Raw genomic sequence first — 23,959 nt, 5'->3', positions numbered from 1 at the left:
AATTACTTAATATAGAATTTACCATCTAGAACTAACTATTATAACTATAGATATAAGCTAGGGAGTAATAAATATAATAATAAAGCTATAATATTTACTATTAATTCTTTATCTATAATAAAGCTAAATAAATACTATAATCTATAATAGTAATAGAATATATTATTTAAATAATAAGAGGCCAACTCCTCCTATATTATAATTAATTATAGAAGATAATAATAATCTAAAATAAATAAAGCTATTTATATTACTAAATTAGGAAGTATTATAGCTTTAAGGATAAAGCCTATAGAGAAAAGAGGTAATTATTAAGAGCTATAGTAAACTATAATACTACTATATATACTAGATTATATAATCTATACTATATTTATCTTTATAGGTTACTAAGTATTCTATAACTTAGTAATTAGTTCTCCTTCCTTAGGTAATATATGATTATTTACTCCCTTCATGCTGATCTGACCAGTTGATATTGGGCCTTAGGGACCGATCTTACAGGTAGATACTAATTAGTATCTTATAAGGTATAAGAGGGTTCTTTTATAGAGAAAGGTGCAGAAGTAGCAGTAGACTAATATCTAAATATTTTTTTAGTAAAAATATATATTTTAACTATATCTAACTATAAGCAATTCCTTGATATAAGTAATCAAGACAGCCTGCTGAATTAGTTGCTTATATCCAGGGTTTACAGTACTATAATAACCCACTACATACTACTTGGAGTCATTAAAGATATATAGTAATGTTAACTTAATTCTTTACTGTACTACATACTTTATATGTAAGTTTGGGACCTGGGAGATTCCCATTTTATTCTCTTCTCTACAGGATACAGCTAGCTTATACTATATATTATTACAAAACCCCCCAGTGGGTCCTTTTCTGTAGGGAAGTATTTCACGTATTACATAGATTTTAAATTATCACTTCAGAATTTATGGCATACCTCCAGAGCGGATAAACAGAAATATGTGGCATATCTAGCAACTCATCTATCTTTCAATGCTCTATATATCACTTAGGTTTTATCCCGACGGATAAGGTGACGTTTCATTATTCCTCCTTTTTCTTCTCCTTATGTACCGGTATGGTTTTGTCTCTTGATTGTCTTCCTGAGGAGCTACTATACATCATCCTGTGTAACTGCCCCCCTTGTTCTTCGGCTGCACTGGGACAGACTTCTCGCAAGTTTCAAAATATCGCGAATGAACCTTTACTATGGAGATTCTATTGTCAAACCCACTTCAAATTCTGGGATCCCAAACATGATATGACAAGAAACTACAGGAGTTCTGCCTCTGTAGTAGACTGGAAACGACTCTACGTTTCTCGACATCTTGTTGACCGCAGGACCTGCAATCTTCTTAACAGTATTCTTGCCGGGCAAACTGGAAGAATCAAAAAATTTCGAACCATCATTGGACTTGGATATGACATCAAGGATACTCTACTACGCCATATTTCCGCAGGATCAGACACAGAGGACTACTTGGCCAGAAGGTGGCGCTCCCATTGATAATATCTGGTCATTTTCCATGTGATTAACATTCGCTATTTCAACAAAAGGTATTACGCAAGAGCGCTGCTGACTTGTCTCCATCGGAGCATTGCGGTCCCAGAATGGATCAAACTCAGAAATGGGGAACCTGTGTCCCTGGAAAGGGCTTTGGGTGCGTTTGATCTTTTCATCCCAGAGAGCAGTTTCGGGAATTTGGATGAAGTATGTAAAACACTCAGCCTTGGAAAGGATAATGAGGCAAAACATCTACTAATCAGTAGCCAGATTGTGAGTAGGCTAGATGAAATCGCCTCGCACATATTCACATACTGCCCTAATATAAATAATCTCACACTTCGCGAGAAGGCCCGGACTGTCGCAACATACCTCAGAGAAAGCAATTTGACAGGCATTCAGTTAGGCCGGGATTACCATTGCCTGGAGCACAATTTCCTAGGATTCGCAATGAATGATCCCGATCATAATTCGCTTCCACTGATTTCAGCAGCTATATACTGCTACGTTGCCCGAAAAATAAACCTGGACGCTTGGCCTTGTGGTTTTCCTTTCCACGTTCATGTTATAGTCATGCCACCCAGCGGTCAGGACATTGATGGCAACTCGATCCCATCCGCGACGCGGATTGAGCCGATTTTTATGGATCCATTTCGCTCAGCAGAAGAGACACCGGTTGAGAACCTGCAAAATCAGTTGAATTTCCTGGGGGCTTCAGCAGCCGAGCAATCAGCTTTCCTTCGTTCGTCTGGGGTTGCTGATACTGTGTTGCGATGTGGCAAAAACATCATGAACTCCGTTCAACGTCTTTCCCAGACATCTAGAGCACATTTGGCTCCGGTCGACGCGGTTAGTGCAAGATATGCTGCCCTTTGGTCGTCACTGTTATTTTCCACCTCTTTCCGGCCGGCGGACCTTATGCACTACTTACCTTGGTTCTTGGAACTCTTCGCTACGGACTTTCCTTCGGATGTTCATTTGATTGAGCAGTATCTTGTACCGCTTTTTCAAGGCACGCCCCAGCAAGAGGACATACTTGAGAGCCTTCGTGTCGTGCGAGCTGTGGATGAGATACCCAAACAGGTCAAACGGCGGACACCTGAGCGCAAAGCGGTAAGGTATAGGATCGGCCAGGTCTTCCGCCATCGACGGTACAGCTACTTAGCTGTTATAACTGGTTGGGATACTGAGTGCGATGCGAGCGAACAGTGGATGAGAAGGATGGGCATCGATCGTTTGGAAGCCGGCAGGCACCAAAGTTTCTACCACGCATTGTATGGTAACTGCGCTTTATTTCACTGCCTTTGCTAATTATGTTTAGAGCTGAGGACAAGTCTGTTCGCTACGTTGCGGAAGAGAACGTCGAAATCATCACTCCCGATCTATTTGAGCTACCGCGAACGCTTGTGGAAACAGCAGGAAAGCACTTCAAGAGGTGGGATGGCTGTTCTCGTACATTTGTCAGCAATATTCGAGATGAGTATCCTGATGACTGAACGACGCCTTCGGAGAGGAATACTAATTCCAGCACTGCTTTGACTACACGTCTTGAGGTCCATGAAGGTAAGCTACGGCTAGTAGAATCCTAATATATCGAACATCATTGGTTCGAATTCGATATTGTTATTCTCTGGATAACAAGAGATCACATATCTTCTTTTGGATGGCCGTCTAGCTTAGCACACCAGCATCTTGGATAGCTGGCGGCGTGTGCTATTACAGACTTCTCCTTCCTTTGTCTAAGTGGAGAGAAAGTAGGCTCGTACGATGTCGAAATTCTGTTTTTATTTTTTTTCCGTTACTTCCCCTGTGATGTTCTGGCCCTTGTGTAGAGATGGCATTTGACATGTTTGCATTTATTTCTAAGGTTGCGTGATGATTTATTATATGCTGTGCGTGTGGGGCAGTGCATCATGATCATTAGGTGTTGTTCCTCTACCTCTCTACGCTCGCGCTCTCCCTCTTCACATGGTGTGATTCAGGATCTAGAGGGCGCCAACCATTATTAGCATGTGGGTGGGTGTTAGGTGGTTGACTTGTAGTGACAAATGCACTGGGTACTTAAAAAGCAAGCTCAGTTTTTGGCTATATCAGGGCCGGCGGATAATTATCACATGACACTTACGCACCACCAAATTTTTGATGGTCAACAGTAACAGTGACTTCTACCTAGGCCCTAACTGAAAATTTCGGTATCCCCAATAGTCTGGAGTCAGAAACATTTCAGCTATGGGTATACCGCATCTAACACGACTTTTACTTCCATATTCGGAAGCAGTGCTTCTTAAGGGTGGTCAAAGTGCCGAGGAGGGGAGAATACACATTCAATCTGTTGTGATTGATGGCCCCAGTCTGGTTTATCATGTCCATTCAAGGTTGCTGGGATGGTCCGACAGCCGACTCGAATTCCCTGATATGCAGCCATCATGCAACGAAGTTAGTTGCGGGGTGATGTTGCATCTCTTGAAGTTAAGAAACCTGGGAGTTGACATGTAAATGACGTCCAAGCAGGAGATCATACAAATAATGACTGATATGGTCTAGAAAGGCAATATGCTTTGATGGAGCTTTGCCGGCCCGAAAAAGAGAGACAAGACGATCTCGACTCGAAAGGGCAAGACGAAAGCTTGAGATAGCTCGTAAAAAAATCAGTTATGGTTCTCCCAACTACACGCCTATCGACACAGAATCCAAGCTCGAAACGATACTGCGAGGACGGGCGTTGACTCCTAAACACAGAGAATGCCCTGACAATCCCTTTATGGTACCGGCTGTCTTCGAAGATCTCAAGCATCGATGGAATAAGGAAAACATCCTTCAAGCTGTGCGGGGCTCCATATTGTTAGTCGACTCAGCTGCATTACAAGATTTTCCTTGGGCAGATGTCACAATCATGGTCGCAGGGGAAGCAGATATGCATTGCGCATACCTGGCGAAACTCACAGGATCTGCGATACTTACTAATGATTCGGATCTTATACTTCATGATATCGGGCCGCATGGTACGGTCGTGCTTCTTCATTCGTTAGAATTGGAAAATACGTACAGCGGCCGATTAATAGACGTGCCACTTCAAGCGGTGCAGCTACATCCAGCATCACTCGCTCAACGCTTTGGGTTGGCTGATTTACTGCGCCTAGCATATGAACTTAGACTTCACCCAAATTCAGGATTAACGGAGCTGATACGGCTTGCAAAAAAGACCCTCGGACCCCAAGGGTCTGCAGGCTATTTGGAATTCTCAGAGGAATATAAGAAGGGCCCAGAACATGCAGAATGGGGGTTTGCGAATTCTCATCACCTTGACCCCAGAGTCTCAGAGTTGGTCTGGCAATATGAAACCCAAGAAAACAATTCATGGGACGAATTCCCTCGGTTTTATCTTGCAATTCTAAACGAAGATCATACCAGGCGGTGCGCGTGGGAGAATGGCTTCTCATATAGAGTTCTAGGCTATTCGATCTTTAATGCCTCGCGTCCACCGTCTCGGAGATCTTGCTTCATCGATGAGTTTGTACGACGAGGGGGAAGAATTGCAAGGGATACTCTAGCAATTCGTGATGCAGGCTGGATCGCAGATCAAATGACGGCTTTCTATGCACGTCTCAGTGTAGTTCGAGATGCCCTGGGCGAAAATGCCATGACCACAAACTTATGGAGAATATTTGCACTGTGTGAGATATATGGTTTGGGGGACAGTGGCTCTCCGCTTCCCGACGCTAAGCCATTTAGCAGATTCCTTAATTTTGGCTATATGGGTGATCAGACAGACTGGGCAGACATACACCTTACGGCGCAGGTCCAAGCTGTGCTTTATTCTCTGAGAATTATGAGACAACTGATTGGGTTCACGACTTCGGCCAACGATCTCATGCTCAAAATACAGGACGCTCTTATGAGCCTCCCCCCACTTCACGTGCTGATGAGATCGAGATTCGAGATGGTGAACGAGTACCTTACTGAAGATGCTGCTGGTGAATTTCTGAAGAGATACAAACAGCTAGCGAGATGACATATATTGCTTACAATTCACTAGATATATATGCATGTCAGTAGATGGGAAACGTTGTGATACGAACACTATTGGTTTCCTTGTCCCGTGAGCTCGCGGATACTTCTGAAATCCTCGATCGCTACCAAACCAGAGCTCAAGTAATAAGCCCACTGACTAGTATAGCCAGAGTACGAGGAAGTATGACGTTACACGGAACAGTGTTGATTTGTTTTCCTCAAGCTCAACATATCCTAACGTGATGATCTTATAAATCCCACCACACCTCGACAGTATCCAACTAGGTCAGCTAAGCGTTTGGCTTCCCGCTGCTGTTCTTCACTCCACTGAACGAGAGATTTTCTCAGTTCTCCGTGGTCATTCGCCGCCGACTCGGAGCACTTCCGCACAATATCAGCATGTATTTTCAGAAATACCGCCATCCAAGCATTCACAAGTTCGAAATCTTTCCTGAGACGGAGTCGCGTAATCAGTGCCATGACGAATAAGGACAACTCAGAATGACCGTCTTGTACACGCAGATCCAGAGATCGAATCTCCAAATCAGTCTTTGCTGGAGATAGAGTTTTCAAATGATCTGTGAAGGGTGCAAAATCGTTAGACTGACGCCCGGAATGCAGAAGGACTGTGAATAAAGAGCCCGAGTCGTCCACAGTCTGAGATCGTTGATGTCTGGCTATCCTTGAGCGTTCAGCGAGCGTGTGTTCAACCGATAACGCCGTACTTCTGTCGCTGCTACCAACGCTCGTTTTCTCGGAAACAGATGGCAGGAAAAACGGGGCTTTCTCAGGTGCCTTGGGAGGATCTTTTGGCTTGTTGCGTTCCTAACGACAATCAGCAATGATAAAGCAGATGGTGGAAGAAGTGTGGGATGATACCCTGATCAAATCTAAGTGGAGTAGAGTCTGCCATCTACTCCTGGGGATGGCACTGAGTGTTACCATCTCCTTAGTCAGTTGTTCGTCACATAGCACTGGCCCCTCGGCCTCATCCTGATGGTGCTCTTCGGAAAATGCAGCCTCAAGAGCTCCAGCGCTTTCCTCTGCGGATGTGAGAGGGATTTGTGTATCAGCGAAACCAGATTCGTCCAGATTCTGGGTCGAAATTGGAATAAACAGACTCCGATTCGTCCAGAGACGAATGCCGACACTATCCGAATGGGCTGTGGCTAGAAACTCCCCAGTTGATGACATGGCTAGCGAGGTACAGGTGCTAGGCACTCGGAAGATATCAATGAGATGTCCTGTTGACAAATCCCAAACGCGGACACGTGAGTCCATAGAAGCAGCCACTATCCACCGGCTATCATTGGAGAAAATGAAGTCGTTGATCTGACCCACGCAACCCCAGAATTCGCGTATGAGTTTTCTTGTTTCGATGTCAACCACACGAATCGAGAGGTCATCACAACTGAACGCGACCAGCTCGCTGCTGCTGTTATAACGCAGACCAGTGATTGCTGTCATTGGATGCCAATCAAGCTCATCTAGGAGTAACCCAGAGTGAAAATCCCAGAACTAATTAAAAACTTAGTAACTGTGACTTATGAAAAGGAGTCAAATATCGTACCTTGACTTTCCCATCCAACCCACAGCTTATGGCAGTCCGGTTCAACGAATCGACTACTAAGCCAGTGACCGCCTTTGTATGTCTGGTTTTCTTTTCTTGAGAACCATTGGCTAGACCAAGCTCGCCAGTTCGCTTACCTTTCAAATCGCGAGCCGGGAGACTTTGTCGATGCTGGCCGGACTGCAGATTGAACACATCAATACTTCCCATACTGGACCCAACCAGGGCGAAAGTCCCACATTGCGTGATAGCGACGCTCTGGAATAAAGTGTTAGCGTACTCCATGACATAGTGTCGACAACTCATTCACCTTCACGACAGATCCATCGCTTGTTTCAAAAGTCCAGCGTCCAGCTCTTTTCCTACCCCAAAACCAAGTACGCGCGAACTTGTCCCCACGGTGACCAGTGACTACACTCTCCCACCCAGTCTTATTCGAAGCAGCCGCGTCTGCTACTCTCGGATTCGCCCAAATCGGTCCAGACGTGGTGACACCCATGCCACCATCGCGATTTAGTGAGCAAGCAATGCAAGTTATCTCTGACGCTCTGAAACCCTGTGTGTGACGTTGCAAGTCTAAGCTCACAGGACCTGGAGCGGACATTTTCTTGGCTTTCTTCTCAACTGCGCCCTGCGAAATTTCAGTATTTTGGCTGTCTTTTCGTACACTAAGTCCCCATAAGCTGCAGTCCTTGCTCGCACTCAGTAGCCATTTACCATTGGCTTCTGAGCCATCCGATGCCGAGGGCAAGAAGCTCAACGCAGTAACAGGAGCAGAATGACCACTTCTGAAATGAAGCTGTCTCGGAATAGGTGAAAATGGCGTCTCATCAAATATCCAGGTCCTGAGAGAGTTATCTTTCCCAGTCGATACCAACAAAGGTTGGCCATCCAAGAAATCCACGCAGGTTATGCCAGACGCTATTTCATGTCGAAGTGTTCTGTGGGCGTTCCGAAGGACCCCCGTGACACACCCTGCGTTGTTCAAATCCCACAAAGTGATGTCGCCACTATCCACAGAAGCTGTCGCCAAGACACCCGGAGATTGACCATCTGCGCCAGCGCCTAGACTATCGGTCCGGAAGGCGAGTGATGTGATGTGCGAGGAACCCGAGCGCAATGACAAGATAGTCTGCTCGGTATCGACGTTACGGATGAATAGAGAGCCATCCGCATGAGCAATAGCAATGAGAGATAGCACAGGAGTCGGCTGCAGAGCAGTCACAGCTCCAACACTTGGCCATGCTGTAGGAATGGTATGGAGTAGCTCTCCGGTCCTCACGTTCCAAATGTCCACACTGCCGTCAAACCTTCCAACGAAAACCTTATTGATATATGTTGGCATACTGCACATTTGACCGCCGTAAATGTGGTCTCCGGATACTGCTTCAATTTCGCGAGGAACCAACGTCGTGTAATGTTCGTATGTCGTATTTTTCCAGACTTCAATGCTGGTGCCAGTGCAACCCACAATCCAAGCGCCAAAAACAAGTACTTTGATAATAGGCCCAGCTCGGCCTGAAGGCACCTCTAATGCAGCGACCTTTTTGCCGCGTTTGAAAACCCATATACCTCCACATGTCCCAGGTCTGAGATTTCCCCACGCTGCAAAGACCTTCTCACGCCATGCAAAGGTGGCAGTTATGGCTTCTGGCGTCTGAGGCCGGCTGATGAAAATCAAACTCAGCCCTCGGCGTAGATCATAGGTGTGCAAAGCGCGGCCCACACAGGTCGTGATCTGAAAAGTACTTTTTCCCAAGCGCACATTTGTGAAAGGAACAGCTGTGGGAGAGACGAGTCCAAGTGTCTAAAGACTGATCAGTCAGGAGAGCATTTAGAGGAAGGGAACGATGATCGATTCAGTCCTGGCTTACCCGATATGGCGAAAATATTCTGGACTCAAGTGTCTGTCGCGAATTTGTGATGCTCTGATGCTCAGAAACTCGCTTTTGCCTTTTCGGAAGTGGCACGCTGAATTCATCCTCGTCAAGTGAAGGCATCATGTCAATTCAGGTCAGGTCTTAGTATTATTGCCAGTTTCAGATTGTAGGAGCTCTCGATATTGCTCTCTTCTATTTGCGAACTTTTGTGGTGTCCCGAAAATTTCTGTCTTTACGGGCAGGTCCGCCTGGAATACCGCCTTGGCAAAATCCTACTTAATCTCCGCACTCCGTAAAGCTCTTAGCTCCTAAGATGAACGTTGGGTTTCCAAAATTCATGTGGGTAGGATTGTCCTCTTTGTTTGGAACGCCTCTCTATATTATTCCATGTTAATATACGTTAATAGATACGAATAAGTGTACAATGGTATATGAATAGATATTTGGAATTTTCAGTCTTTGCTCACTGTCAAGCATGTTCCTGAACAGCACCGAGTAATGACGACAGGAGTGATCCTGACGATCTAGCAGAAGATCGACAATGGTGGTCTTATATTCATAAATAATTGAAGTCTGCCAAACGCGTATCCAAATTTGTGTGAGAAAAAACGGAGTCACCTTCCGAAATGGGGTTTTCACCAAGTTTGACTTTTCACCTGGAACCAGATCTCAGTGACCCCTCTAGTCCCAATTGTACCGACGATGAACTCATAGGCACTACACATAAACAACACAGAGGAGAACAAAAATTAGAAAACAGCAACGGAAATCTGGGATGAGGACATTCATGCGCAGCCTTAGTCTTTGAATTCAAGTTCCACGAGCAACCTTCAAAAATGACGCAGAGCAATTCTATTCAAGATTCCCCACCTTCCGCAAGCCAGGATAATTGCTCTTCTGATGTTGGTTGTGCTACAGGCAGTGACGAGCGGAACGCACTGATTGACACGCCCTTATCAAACACGGTGTTTGATCAGACTGGTGACAAATCATCTGTCACCCTTCTTTATGAACCGGCTTCGCCATCTTCGAGGGCAAGTCCGAGTAATGGGCAATTCCACCAGAACAAAATCCAGAACTCAGACGCAATGACAGATCATGCTGGCGGGGTGCGAGTTGCTCGTTCAGCTCGTTCCTCCAGCCGAACGCCTAGGAGACTTAGTGGCAGCACAGCTACCAGCTCGATCAGTGAAGCTGAAACCGGCCACTCAAGCATTGGCAGGATTGGCGTCTGCGCTTTGGATGTGAAAGCGCGCAGCAAACCTAGTCAGAACATTTTAACCCGCCTGCAAGCCAAAGGTGGTTTTGAAGTGATTGTTTTCGGAGACAAGGTGATTCTCGATGAGGCTGTAGAGAATTGGCCTGTATGCGACTTTTTGATTGCATTCTTTTCCGACGGCTTCCCCCTGGAGAAGGCCATCGCTTACGCGAAGCTTCGAAAGCCATTTTGCGTGAATGATTTACCCATGCAGAAAGTGTTATGGGACCGACGCCTATGTCTGCGAATTCTGGATCATATGAATGTCCCCACACCAAAGAGATTAGAGGTCAATCGCGACGGCGGACCAAGGTTGGAATCTCCGGAGCTTGCTCAGCATGTTTACAGGTTAACGGGGGTCAAGCTCGAGGGCCCTGAAGATGGGACTGGCGGAGGCTCTCAGAAAACTCAGGTGGTAACAATGTCTGAGGACGGCGAGGCTCTGATTGTGGATGGAAAATCTATCAGAAAACCCTTTGTCGAAAAGCCAGTGAACGGTGAAAACCACAACATCCATATATACTTCCCTAACGATCAACAGTATGGCGGAGGAGGCAGGAGGCTTTTCCGGAAAGTCGGGAACAAAAGCTCCGAATACGATCCTCAACTTGTGGTACCTAGATCAGTGACAGAAGAAGACACAAGCTACATTTACGAACAATTTCTGAGGGTTGACAATTCTGAAGATGTCAAGGCTTATACAGTCGGGCCAGATTTTTGTCATGCAGAGACACGCAAGTCGCCTGTGGTTGATGGAGTCGTTCGCCGGAACACGCATGGGAAAGAACTCAGATACATAACGAAATTGAGCCAGGATGAGGCAGCAATTGCGTCAAAAATCTCGAATGGGTTTGGCCAAAGGATCTGCGGCTTCGATATGCTTCGAGTCGGTGATAGGAGCTACGTGATCGATGTTAATGGATGGAGTTTCGTCAAGGACAACAATGACTATTACGACAAATGTGCCAGTATTCTGAGCGACATGTTTCTGAATGAAAAGCGCAAACGCGAGGGAATACAAAGGTCCCTAGAAATGGTTTCGCCGGATACAACCCATCATGTGAGACATTCCGTATCTCACAGGCATACACTGAAAACCTTGTTGAAATCTCCATCCACGTCCAAACTCTACGGCAGTCATAAGAGCCTCGACAATAGTTTCCAGGACCTTGCGGCGTTAACTCCAGCATCCTCTGGAGCGGATAGTATGGACTACAAAAGAAGTCGTACGAGCCCAGATACGCGCCAGATCGATTCAGATATAAGTGATCTCGACCCAAAGACCCCAGAATTGACCGGCCATCCCGACGAAACGATCCCGCCGCCTCCGCCTCCAGCATCTAAACATTCCTGGAAGCTTAAGGGCATGGTTGCAGTCATAAGGCATGCTGACCGTACGCCAAAGCAAAAGTTCAAGTTCACTTTCCACAGCCAGCCATTTATTGATTTGTTGAAAGGCCATCAAGAAGAAGTGGTGATCAAAGGACAGGCAGCCTTGGCTGGTGTCTCGGAGGCTGTCAGGCTTGCAATGGACCAGAAACTGGAAGATATGGAAAAACTCAAACTGCTTCGAACATCCCTGGAGAAGAAAGGTGGCTGGCCTGGAACGAAGGTTCAAATTAAACCTATGTTTCGCAAGCGAACGCAGGAGGAATTGAGCACGCATAGTTCAGAGAACTCGAACAGCGACGGAGCGCAGACTAATTGGACCCAAATCGCCAATGATGCTAGCGGGAATAGTGAAAAAATTGCTCGGACACCTACTCGCAGTGATTCAATATCCGGCACAACATTCTCAAGATTTTCCGCTGCCGAGAACGATCTCATCCTAGACAAGCTGCAACTTGTGATCAAGTGGGGTGGAGAGCCAACCCACGCCGCAAGATACCAATCACAGGATCTAGGTCTCAATATGCGCGACGATCTGAAATTGATGAACAAAGAGGCGCTGAATAATGTTCGGATCTTTACAAGCTCGGAGCGAAGAGTGAGTACTAGCGGTAAGTCTTTTCCAAAGCATGGTTTTGTCCGGCGCCAAGCTTATGAGTTAATGTAGCTCAAATTTGGGCGTGCTCTTTTCTCGACCAGAAGGAGCTCCCGGATGATTTTATTCAAGTGCGAAAGGACCTTCTGGATGACTCCAACGCTGCAAAAGATGTTATGGACAAGGTGAAAAAGAAGCTGAAACTCCTTTTGCGCGAAGGGTCTGCACCTTCACAGTTTACTTGGCCCAAGGATAACATCCCTGAGCCATCGGTTGTCCTCGCTACTGTTGTTGAGTTGATGAAATTTCACCGGAATGTCATGAGATATAATTTTGGGAAGATTAACAACTCTCCACATCGTCCTTCATCGACATCTCCCCTTAGTGACGATTCTACCTCTCAGAATGTCATTCCGGACACGGATCGCCCAACCCTTTCCTCTATCCAGGGACGGTGGTGTACTGGTGAAGATCCCATGCTCTTCAAAGAGCGATGGGAAAAGCTTTTTGCAGAATTTTGCGACACGGAGAAGGTTGACCCGAGCAAACTTTCCGAATTGTACGACAGCATGAAATTTGATGCACTCCACAACAGACACTTTCTTGAGTGGGTGTTCATGCCCCCAGATGAGGGGTTCAACGAGCATGAACAGCACAGGTCCAATTCTAATAATACTAACCGTCACGATCTTGTAGGGGACATAATACCCGGACATGACAGTCTAACAAGCGAAGGAATGGAGGAAAACGCGGAAACTCCGACGTTATCACATTTCCTCCGATTCAAGAAGCGAGCACATGCATTCGACTCATTACCGCATCTAAGGGCCCTTGATGACTCATATGATCACTATTTCAAGCTGTACCCAGGCTCTAGTCCCACGAAAGCTAAAATGGATGGACGACTCTCAAAACTCCGGGAGTTATACAAATTGGCCAAAGTTCTATTTGACTACGTGACTCCTCAGGAGTACGGAATTACCGACTCTGAGAAACTGGAGATAGGCTTGTTGACGTCCTTACCCCTTCTTCAGGAGATTGTTAGAGACCTCGAAGAAGTCCAGGCGTCTCCAGATGCGAAGTCGTTTTTCTACTTCACCAAGGAGTCCCATATCTACACCCTCCTGAACTGCATCATCGAGGGCGGAATTCAGACAAAGATAGCCAGAAGCGCTATACCTGAATTGGATTACCTATCACAAATCTGTTTCGAGCTGTACGAGGCTAAGGATTGTGAATCATCCACAAGTTCCTATTCAATCCGTATCTCTATCAGTCCTGGCTGCCACGCTTTTGATCCGCTGGATGTGCAACTTGACTCGCGTCATGCGATTGGTTGCGCTCCGAGAAGAAGCCTAACTGCCCATCAGGACTGGAAAGAGGTCATTGAAACCCTCAAAGCGAAATTCGACACGTGCGTTTCACAACCCAGCTTCATCCCTCTACGTTTTATAGGGCCAACGACTGATGAGAATTCTATAGGGTCAAACTTCCCAAGACTTTCATTGCCGTAAATTTGAGCGATAAGCATGTGTCCAGTTATCAATAATAGGTTTGCCCAGCTGTATGTGACGAGATATGTAAAATAATGACAAGATCGATTCACTTGACCGCAAAGCAGGAGTGTGGTGTACGTGGTTATGTAAAGGAATAGAGATGTGTGTCATCATGTTCATGAGCACTTACATTTGCTAAAGTTGCTCGAAGTTTAGGTCACGAGACTATCTTATATATACTAACAGAACATAGGTACCAAGCAGTTGGTGATACACCAAGCCGGCAGACCACTTGATGACATCGGGACACCCCTAGGTTCCAGCAAACCCCTTACCAAATTAGGTAGGTAACAGTCATGTATGTGATTTGCCAGAAACGTGGTTTGGCTGCACATATCCTAGATCCAGGCTCAAGGCTTAGTAGTATCCTAGTATCCTAGCATGGGGATTACGCATGGCTATTAGTCCGTTACCTGCCTGGTCAGGTAAGGGGTTGTCGCTGTATCACTACCTCATTACCCTTAATCTATTTAGGTAATGATAAGCTTACTTTGTACAGTAAGGTACTAAGGTACCTTAGGTAGACAATACCCAAGGGACCCACTGTCTGTGGGCCAGGCTACCCGTCATTTCATGCAAGGTTTACTGTAATAATAGTGGCAAGTTGCTGGGAGGATAAGAGGCAATAAATGTTTTAATAATATTATTCATTATTTACCCCACCCTGCAATGCTGTTGCTGGCTCGTAGAAGTGGTCTTTCCCACCACCATTAAAAAGCCACATCATAACCCTCCGAGTTCCTGAACAACGTAAGTTGGATCATGTTGCCTCTAGGAAAACTACTGATTCAGGTGCTGAAGTAGAGAAATGGAACCATTGCCAGATGCTATTTGGGCTGATGCCTCGCAATTCTCATGTAATTTTTCCAATGACGATATTCAATGCAGTGAACTTCAGGGGCAGAGGGAGCTTAGAGTTGCCACGGATGATGTGATCTGCATCCTACCACATGCTAGCCAGGATGGAAAGAACTACAACATGCTCTATCTACGAAATGGCCCAAAAGAGGCGACGTCTGTTCCGCGGGAAGATTGTGGATCTTCTCTAGCAAGTATACAATTGGTTTCTCCACCATCTACACTGCTATCGCGATACTTCTGTGCGGAACTTCCCCAACATCTCAAGCCTTCGGTGGACCAGGCCATTGATCTTCATGTCATTATCTCGGCTCCCTCAGGGACAGGGAAGGCAAAGAATTTCTTCAACAACATTGTACAACCATTCTTGGCACATATTGGATTGACGGAGTATGAAGTCCATGAGACACAATCAGCGCGATCTATACTCGAACTCTGTCAATCAAGGCTTATTGGTCGTGCAAATCTTGGTTTTCCTCAAACAATTATTCTTCTTTCTGGGGACGGTGGCCTGAATGATATTGTCGATTCATTTCACAGTGCTGTCGGTGTTTCACTTGTTCCCCCAATCGTCGCTCTGATACCGATGGGGACGGGTAATGCCATGGCAAGCTCATTAGGGCTGCTCTCTCGCCCGACAGCAGGCTTGACTGTCCTGCTGAAAGGGTCACCGAAACCTATACCTACCTTAGTCGCTAATTTTTCTCCTGGCGCGCAATACGTCACGGATGAGGGCCACACTCTGATTCCTATGCTTGATAGCTCGACAACCCAGTCCTCAGTGAATCCAATTCACGGTGTGGTTGTCGCAAGCTGGGGCTTTCACGCTGCCTTAGTTGCTGACAGTGACACTTCGGAATATAGAAGGTTCGGAGCCGAGAGGTTCCAGATGGCAGCCAAGGAGCTCCTTTTCCCTTCTAGCGGCGTCGACACGCACAGGTATAAAGGTAATATCACATTATTCCGGTCTAACATAGCGACCAATGAAATCTCCGTGGAGACTCTAGAATGCGGAGAACACATGTACGTCCTCGCTACACTGGTTCCAAGACTTGAGAAAGCCTTTCTTATCTCGCCAGAGTCGGTTGCACTGGATGGCAGGTTGAGAATAATTCATTTCGGCGCAGTCTCCGCAGAAAAAGCCATGCAACTAATGTCTTTCGCGTATGATGCGGGGCGGCATGTACACGACAGCAGCGTCCTCTACACGGAAGTTGAAGGCTTCAGAATCGATTTTCATGAGGCTGAGCAGAAGTGGAGGCGAGTTTGCATAGATGGGAAGATCGTCATCGTTGAGGAAGACGGCTGGATGGAAGTGCTGAAAGGATCGACGGGTCGGGTAAATATACTGGTTTAATGGTTGAACACCAGGTTCTCATAAAGTGGTTCCCCCATACCCGTCTTGACCTGATAAGGTGTTTCCAACGAGATCAGAAATAGGGGGTGGACCGAGGGCGAGGAGTGCCCTCGATATATCTCCATGAAGGACAATATTCAAATGACCGTGGGTTGCAGGCTTCACTGCATAGGGTATTAGGTATTCGTGTGCCTCCAGGCTGGCCTTGAGAGTAGAAGCATATGGGAACATGTACTAGTCTGTATCACGGAGTACTTATACCGATTCTGGATATGCTCCCATAACTACTTTGTGCTATCTACAGGGACACTGGCCAGTCTTATGCAGTCTTCAGGAGGCCACTGGGCATCGCAGCCGCACTTCCAGCAATGAGCGGCAGTCAATGATTCTAGCCGCAGCCACGAAGTACAGGCGCACCTGTACACAAGCATCTTTACACATGCCAACCCCAGGTGACTAAGGAGACCAGAGCCTACTTCTATTTGGGCTCTGATCTGTGAATTGTCCCTAATTGTAGGACGCAGTCGGGGCGCAGGATGCTATTTATGGTGACAAAGGCAATGAGTTCTTAATTTCTCAAATGATGGAGTTTCCTGAATTTGCCAGGTTTGTGAGTTCAATGATTAAGCAAGGCATCTTAGCGAGCGTTCAATCATAAGAGGTGAACCATAAGCGCATAAGAAGGGTGTAATCCTGTTCTCTTGCCAGAAAATAGCCCGCACTTAATGGGAGAAGCTGATTGCACAATGAATAATGGATGAGTAGTTGAGTAATATTGTATTCACAATATAAGCAGCTTTGATGTCCCTAATGAATCCAACAGCAAGAAATGCCATTTATATCAGAACAATTCGACAACCTTCTCATCGTCATTCTGTGCAGACTCTTGCCGTTCATGGATATCTGAATACGAAGACATAGAATTTGTGCCTTCAATTTGAGCTTGGCTGGCATTTTCCTCTCCTTCCTCATCACGCATCAGCACCTGGACTAGCCTGTCACATGCTTCGCGCACATCCTCATCATCAACATGGAGGTGGCATTCCCGAATGATCGGATACACATTGATAGATCTCATCTTGTCCCGACCTTCTCGTGTCGTTGTCAGCAGTAACAATGTCTCCAGGTGCGTTACAATGATGCTGTTATCACTATCCCTCTGCTTATCCGGTGGTAGCAACTGCAGGTCTGGCAACATTGCCATTGACTCTTCCTCGCTGAATTCCTCCGGCCCTGTGATCGGCAGCAACAAATAAGGGAGTAGATTGGCTTCGTCTGCGGAGAGCAGGGTCGAATGAAACGGAATTTCAAAAGCGACATTTTTAATCGTTGACGCCACCCCCTTTCTCCGAACTGTGCTTTCATGCTCGGTGAAGACAGTCAATTTAGTGACAGGAACAACACCATCATAATCCTGTCGGGTAGTAAAATATGCGCGCCCTGCCTCGGATTTGGAGAGATCGGCGAATAAATAGGAGAGATAATCAAAATTGGCCTTCTTATTTAGAGCACCCTCAGCACCTTTCACAAAACAATCCATCAGTTGATCGATCGCCATAGTAGACGTGGAAACGGATTCGGCAGTTCTCCGTTTCAACGTAATGAGCCGGCTCAATTTATCTGACTTGGCGAGGTTGGCGAAGAGCATAGCAACGTCATCGGCGATTGGTTCCTTGACGTCCTTTCAGGTTGACCGAGGCGTCAGCATAGATCCCGATCATCTCAGCCGTCGCGGAATAGAGAAGGTTGGAATACTCACCGTTATCTTCACCATGAGAGTCTCTATAAACGCATCATCTTCCGCAAGGTTTGCCAATACCTCCTGGTCAGAAGAGATATTGATGAGAATTGTAAGCGCATTTTTCGCGATTTGCTAGTTAGTTTCAGCAAGACCGTTCCTGAATTCGATATTGTAGAAGCTTATTACTAACAGTATAATCTCGAACCAGAAGCTTGAGATCGCGCACCGGAAGAAGCTGATGACGTTTGAAGAGGTCCGGCTGAGCGGTCGAGAAGCCAACGAGGTTTTCGCATGCTAAATTGAACACAGGCGTTAGACCATTCAACTGATGTTTAAGTGTTCAGGCTGCCTAATCGAGAGGGACGTTTCTACCAATTTGTCTTATCTGAGTATTTCCATGGTGAAGGAACTCAACAAGCTGTATCCATGGAGAGAGAAAGACTGATTAGCTTCCCTGATCCTTCCATTAAAGGGGTCCCCAATTGCTCTTGCTTTCCGTGCTAGAGAGTTTCTCCTCCTTCTCCTCCATCTCAGATTTCTTTGTTCCCATATCTCTAGCTAACAGTTAGGGACCCTGCAGACTCACCTCTTCTGAGACTGTTGGCATTCTGAGGTGGAATTTCAGGGACCGGGAGAAGGAAGAACCGACAATAGGGTCTATAAATTGAAGGTAAGACTTTTGTTCCCCGCTTTTCCTCTCTTTTTCTCTTTCGTTTCCTGTTATTGCAGGTAAGTGAAGTGATACATGTTACCTTAGTACTAGATCAATCTACGGGAAAATTTTTGGTGCGGGGACTTTTCTCCAACGTCACTGGTGTGGGGTTGCGAACTTATAACTTACCCCTCCTCTGGTTATCAGGTACGTAGTTTGGTATACAGATTGCCTCACGCGGTTTCCCTTAAATATAGTCTAAATTTGAATATCTAACAATAAATACTCGACAGCTTTGCAATCACACTTAATTCTTCCAGGATTCAAGACTTAGATGGATCCTACATCTAACGAATCTTATCCCTTTTCCTCATAAAAGGCAGGTACAAGAAAACAACTCTAGGTAGCGTAGTGAATGTATGCCAGTGACTTCTAGGATCATCAAACTGATGAAACAGTATGGAGTACTTCATCTTCCTTAGCAAATAGAAGCGCTTGGGGGTTAGTCACTCAGTAGTCTAGGTAAGTAGAAGTGGGCCGGAATAGTAACTCCATATGTATGAATGGTTCATCACGCTAAAGTCGACCATTCTGGCAGACAAACTTCAATGGCGGGGCTCGAAATCATCAAAGAACATTGAGTTAGATTTCTTCCAAGGGCACAGAACCAAATAAGTCATCTCTTCGAGGTTTACAAAGAAGGGAAGAATAGAAATATGGGCGCAGAAACAATTGACCTCAAGGATATTCATGATTTTCTGATAGAACTAGCTTCCAAGGCTGGAGAAGTCATTAACAATGCCTTGCCGAACACGGGAAGTACAGGGTCAAAGAAGAACAGTGAGTTTCCAGTCTGTGCCTAGCTGGGTTTAAGGTATTGACGTCTTCCATAGCCGCGGATCTCGTCACTGAATATGATCGTGCGGTTGAGAAAATGATATCTACAGCGTTAGCAGGGAGATATCCACAGTATCAGTTAAGTCACATACGACCCCTTCTATCAGATAATGTTCGCCAACGGCCAAATCGATGATTACGGATCTGGATATTTATTCTTGGCCACTCTCTTACTCAACTAGCGATGAGAAGAGCTAACAGTCCACCACTATAGATTTCATGGCGAGGAGACATATGACCCTGCAAATCCATTAACTGATGCCCCCACATTCGTCGTCGACCCCATCGACGGTACAGTCAATTTTGTGCACGGATTTCCGTATGCATGCATCTCTCTCGGCTTTACGATTGACAGGAAACCAGTCGTTGGTGTTGTTTACAATCCATTCAACAATACCCTCTACTCTGCCATTCGTGGAGAAGGGGCGTATTTAAATCGCAACACTAAACTTCCTCTCGATGCTAGGAGCCTCGAGCCATTGAATGGCTTAGAGAATGCTCTCATCGGCGTTGAGTGGGGTTCGGAGAGAGCAGGCAAGAATTGGGCGACGAAGGTACGGACATTTGAAAAGCTCGGTAAAACCAGGGATGATGGTGGTGCAATGGTACGCTCAATGCGTAGCATGGGCTCAGCTGCATTAAACCTTTGCGCCGTCGCATGTGGGAATCTCGATTTGTATTGGGAAGGTGGTTGCTGGGCGTGGGATGTTTGCGCTGGCTGGGTCATTCTGACAGAAGCTGGCGGTGTAATTGTGGACGGGAACCCTGGCAACTGGGAAGCCAGCGTTGATGGGCGAAAGTATCTCGCAGTCCGAGGATCACCAAATCAAGCAGGACAGAAGGAGCTCATTGAGGAGTTTTGGGGACATATACAAGGCCATCTCGAGTATTGAATTGAATCGTGAGTCGAGCGCATTCAATCAAGCACGCCCTCGAAACTGCGAGCTTCCGGCTGCTGCAAGCCTTGCTCTCCACATCAAACGAGGAGAAGGGTTGACAATACTGAGTAGTCTGTTGAGGGAGAAAGAGTCCCATCATCATGTTACAATGTACATCCCAGATGCGATGACACATCAGTTTGGCAATATATAAAATCCCAGCATACCTAAGGTATACTCCTAAGGTATTCTCCGGCATGCCTGTGCCCTGCAGTCCAGATGACTACATCCGACTCGTAACTACCAGGATTTTGGTCTACGTGATCAAAGGATAGTCTGACTCGCACCATAGCTATTGACGGCTTGAGTGCCCGCCAACGGTGTTATTCACCCCTTCATGAGTTCTGGCCTTGGTTGAAGGGCTTACCGCGTACTGGCGATGCTCTCACCAGTTGAGTAGCCTGGTTATGCAACGCTGAGAAATTGGCCGGCGCCGTGACCTGCAGGTTAAAGTCGTTCTTCATCCAACAAACCAGCCTGGGCCTGAGTTCCACCATCCGTATCGCAAGTTGTCCCTACAGGCATATGTGCTTGCTGGACGCTTTCTCCCGGACTTTTTTGACTCTCGTTCAGGGAATTCGGTCGAAAGTGACTATCGACGAGATGCTTAACTACGGGCCAGCCGTACGCATTTGTGAACATTCGCCTCACGATGATGTTATTGTGAGCATCTGGTTCAAGGCGAACAAGGACTTTGCGCCACGACATCCCACGGTGATAAGCCCTGGCGATTTTCTCCTCAACTTTCAGACCACCGGGCATCGCATTTCCGTCATTGGTAGAGCGACTTTCAGCGCAGCCTGCTGAATCCCGCGGACTATCAGAAGCCTTACTCTCAAAAGAGCTCAATGGCGAGGTCTTCCGCTTGGCGGACAAAGGAGGGGGTATGTCCTCGGGGTAATATATACGGTCGTGAAAGATTGTATTTGGCCTGGAAGCAGGATCAACAATAAACTGAATCGGTGGTAGAGGTGGCATGAGAAGATCTCCGGCTGATTCGAAAAATGTGGTTCTTGGGGGAGCGTTAAGCCCGGATTCCTCGTAAGAAGAGTGTCGCGAAAGAGATTCTTCAAGGCGAAACGGTGTAGAGGTCGACGCATGAGCGAAGTCAGGCGTGGTACCCAGAGTCTGACTACGCTTGTAGACTTTTGTATGCTTATGCCTAGGTGATACAGTTGTTGCTCTTTTTGGCCGAAAAATCGAGAAAAACGCGCTCAGCGGGTTGAGTGAAGGCTGAATCGAAGATATCGTAGGTTCCTGATTCTGTCTTGAGCCGCCTAGCTCTACTTGCGGCGAATGGCTTGCGCTTTCGCCCGTGGATAAGACCGGAGAATCAACAAAGGAAGCATCTTGGACTGTCTCAGCTTGTCTTTGTCGTTTGATCTCCTCTGACAGAGAAATGGTCCTGCCGCTGTCGCGACGGTCAATCCTGGCGGGCGACGCATTGTTATCGATAGGAGAATGAGGTGAGCGAAGTGAGACCGAATTAGCACCAGTCAACTCTGCCCATCCCCATTCCGCCATTGTGCTAACAAGGCCGTTCTGCCTTCTTGCCTTCTCAACGCGTTCCAATCCTCTCCAATCAAGAAATAAGAGGCACGAAGTTCGCAAGGGCACGATTCCATCATTAACCACGTTTGAATAGATAGTGCGACGGTCAAACTTAGAGAGCGCCTCATGAGCTGGACCACAGGGAAGTACTCTTAGCAAAGGCTTAGGTCCATGATCTACATGTTCCCGTGGCTTTGTAGAAGTACCCCTGCCGCCGATCACCGCCTCCCACCCGCTTCGCATTCTGGGAGCAGTCCAGCTTAACCCTAGATCCTGGCCTGTCCGGCCGACAAGGCCGAGATCGAGAGCAAAGCGGACATACATAGGGTTCTCATTGCTTAGCCCAAGGAAAGGTGTCGCCAGAGCGATGAAGTTGATAGGGCGGATGAGATTAAAAAATTCAGGCGAGTGTTTCTGAATATATGCAATGGCATACGTCTGAACCAAACCTCCAAGAGAATGCCCGATAAAGCTAATACTCGTAATCTGGTAGGAACGATGCTCGTCTTCTGCCTCATCTGCACGAGTTCGAGGCTCAGAAGGGTCATTAAAAAAATTTTCCTTCGCACTCTTCCATGCACCGAGTGATTCAGTGAACGTTTTAGTTCTAGATTGTCTGAGTGGTCTGTAGGGTTGATCTGGGTATGTCATGAACAAGACGTATTTCGCAAGTCGCTTGCCGAGATACTGTATTCCACGTTCAGTACGCACTGCATTGCCAGCAAATCCCCTAACTATGACTTGTTCGTCATCGGTATCGTCGTGATCGGCCGAATCATCATCGCGAATGGAACTTCGGCCAGCATTGAGTCAGAACGGTCAAACGGATAGCGGATAACAAATAGTTGTCTCAATGCAAGCAATTTCAGAGCTTACCGATCTAGAGAAGAGACGCCATTCGGCGCCCCCGGATCCACATGGTGCCTCAATTTGCAAGATGCCCCTTTCTGTGTCTTCTTAGTTGCAGTGTCAATGCTTTCTTTCAAGTAAAGCATGTCTGCTCCAAGGTTGCTGTGTAGACCATGCGTGAGTACGACAAGGTGAACTTTTTTTCGGCGCGCACAGTTTTGCTGAGTGGTATCGAGTCTGTTGGCCCTTTCCACTGATTCCCCGTTCGTTGGTGGTTCATTCGACAGAGATCCAGTGCCGTCAACGGCATCGTATTCCGATGGAAAAGGAGGCTTATTCCAGAGACTGGCGGTGTCATCTATACGTAGACAAACCGATTTCGAAAAAACGCCTTTCGTAGCAACCACTTGCCTGCCTTTCGTTGTGGGCGTTACATGATCCTGCAGGAGAGCTGCCCGGTGAAGCCTGTTGACGGATAACCCACCACTGTAGGGGAGATCAACTGACTCCTCATCACGGCCGATGAGTAGCTCGTAATTGACAATAGCTGTGGTAGAGAAAATGACCTGCGATATTATCTCGATAACCCAGGTCACTTTTTGAGTGCTGTCGGGTGATGCGGGCGTCTCTGGAATCCGATGCAAGCGTTTCGGTATAGGGATCATTGCTTTCCAGCTCCCTCCTGCCTTAAGATAGGGTTCGAACTGAGGGATGCCCTCGTTTTCCTCATCCTGGGAATGGGCATGAGGGTCGAACGTGGAAGGATAACAGGAGGCATAAAGAGTATATGGCCCATGCAGGTACGCAGCCCGCAGTGCGATGGCAGATGTGTTTCTGACCTTGACATGTAGCGCATCTGGTAGAGGATGGACATTGTCAGCAACTGGTGTGTAAGTCACTGTGTATCTGTTTGAGCACAACAGATTAGTATCATGAGTAGAGTATATAGGAACTACACCTGGCGGGACCGAGGAGACGTATAAAGTGAAACAAGAAGACGAACCTGATCGCTTCTCCTACACGGACACTGCCAGCTTGATGCACCAACAACATATCAGTAGCTCTTTTGGTTTGTACTGTGTCTGCTTGCCACCCAGTAATTGAATGAAATCTTAGGGACTTGAATTGTAAGGAAGAAGCTATTTCCTGATCTGGGCTTTGGGAGGTAAGATACAATCGAGGCGTGATGAACATCTGGATTTAGAAAGAATCATCTCTGTTATAGTGTTGACCACAGTTCTTAGGGTCTTCAAGGATATTGTAAAAGCAATGGTTCGAGATTGATAAATCATGGCATTATTATTCAACTATGTAAAAGACGAGAGGTAACCTGAG

The 23,959-nt window shown here is 46.6% G+C and overlaps 8 protein-coding genes across 8 annotated transcripts; 5 read left to right on the top strand and 3 right to left on the bottom strand.

Moving 5' to 3' along the window:
• Positions 1-1,096: 1,096 nt before the first annotated feature.
• On the top strand, positions 1,097-3,018 carry Aud_002847 (uncharacterized protein; the record flags this gene model as incomplete). The annotated part of the gene is made up of 4 exons (XM_043287804.1): positions 1,097-1,509; positions 1,576-1,729; positions 1,793-2,796; positions 2,844-3,018. 4 exons carry the CDS (start codon positions 1,097-1,099, stop codon positions 3,016-3,018), a joined length of 1,746 nt encoding a protein of 581 aa, XP_043143739.1.
• Positions 3,019-3,751: 733 nt separating this feature from the next.
• Aud_002846 (PIN and XPG domain-containing protein) lies at positions 3,752-5,534 on the top strand (the record flags this gene model as incomplete). The annotated part of the gene is made up of 2 exons (XM_043287803.1): positions 3,752-4,014; positions 4,067-5,534. 2 exons carry the CDS (start codon positions 3,752-3,754, stop codon positions 5,532-5,534), a joined length of 1,731 nt encoding a protein of 576 aa, XP_043143738.1.
• Positions 5,535-5,767: 233 nt separating this feature from the next.
• Positions 5,768-9,103, bottom strand: Aud_002845 (rRNA-processing protein UTP21; the record flags this gene model as incomplete). Its single annotated transcript, XM_043287802.1, has 5 exons — positions 5,768-6,358; positions 6,476-7,051; positions 7,104-7,361; positions 7,414-8,910; positions 8,978-9,103. 5 exons carry the CDS (start codon positions 9,101-9,103, stop codon positions 5,768-5,770), a joined length of 3,048 nt encoding a protein of 1,015 aa, XP_043143737.1.
• Positions 9,104-9,819: 716 nt separating this feature from the next.
• On the top strand, positions 9,820-13,774 carry Aud_002844 (inositol polyphosphate kinase VIP1; the record flags this gene model as incomplete). The annotated part of the gene is made up of 3 exons (XM_043287801.1): positions 9,820-12,241; positions 12,298-13,639; positions 13,708-13,774. The coding sequence occupies 3 exons, from the start codon at positions 9,820-9,822 to the stop codon at positions 13,772-13,774; spliced, it is 3,831 nt and encodes a 1,276-aa protein (XP_043143736.1).
• An 815-nt stretch (positions 13,775-14,589) lies between these two features.
• On the top strand, positions 14,590-15,996 carry Aud_002843 (diacylglycerol/lipid kinase family protein; the record flags this gene model as incomplete). Its single annotated transcript, XM_043287800.1, has 1 exon — positions 14,590-15,996. The coding sequence occupies one exon, from the start codon at positions 14,590-14,592 to the stop codon at positions 15,994-15,996; it is 1,407 nt and encodes a 468-aa protein (XP_043143735.1).
• An 841-nt stretch (positions 15,997-16,837) lies between these two features.
• Positions 16,838-18,344, bottom strand: Aud_002842 (protein HGH1; the record flags this gene model as incomplete). The annotated part of the gene is made up of 4 exons (XM_043287799.1): positions 16,838-17,677; positions 17,756-17,869; positions 17,928-18,062; positions 18,324-18,344. The coding sequence occupies 4 exons, from the start codon at positions 18,342-18,344 to the stop codon at positions 16,838-16,840; spliced, it is 1,110 nt and encodes a 369-aa protein (XP_043143734.1).
• Positions 18,345-19,105: 761 nt separating this feature from the next.
• On the top strand, positions 19,106-20,179 carry Aud_002841 (inositol monophosphatase family protein; the record flags this gene model as incomplete). The annotated part of the gene is made up of 3 exons (XM_043287798.1): positions 19,106-19,229; positions 19,283-19,364; positions 19,501-20,179. 3 exons carry the CDS (start codon positions 19,106-19,108, stop codon positions 20,177-20,179), a joined length of 885 nt encoding a protein of 294 aa, XP_043143733.1.
• A 492-nt stretch (positions 20,180-20,671) lies between these two features.
• Aud_002840 (lipase ROG1 family protein) lies at positions 20,672-23,677 on the bottom strand (the record flags this gene model as incomplete). The annotated part of the gene is made up of 3 exons (XM_043287797.1): positions 20,672-22,568; positions 22,652-23,530; positions 23,628-23,677. The coding sequence occupies 3 exons, from the start codon at positions 23,675-23,677 to the stop codon at positions 20,672-20,674; spliced, it is 2,826 nt and encodes a 941-aa protein (XP_043143732.1).
• Positions 23,678-23,959: the final 282 nt, after the last annotated feature.

This window comes from Aspergillus udagawae, assembly GCF_001078395.1.
Source record: "Aspergillus udagawae IFM 46973 DNA, scaffold_2, whole genome shotgun sequence".
Taxonomy (NCBI): Eukaryota; Fungi; Ascomycota; class Eurotiomycetes; order Eurotiales; family Aspergillaceae; genus Aspergillus; species Aspergillus udagawae.
The sequence above is the reverse complement of the archived record's forward strand: the minus strand, read 5'-3'. Positions and strand labels throughout refer to the sequence as shown.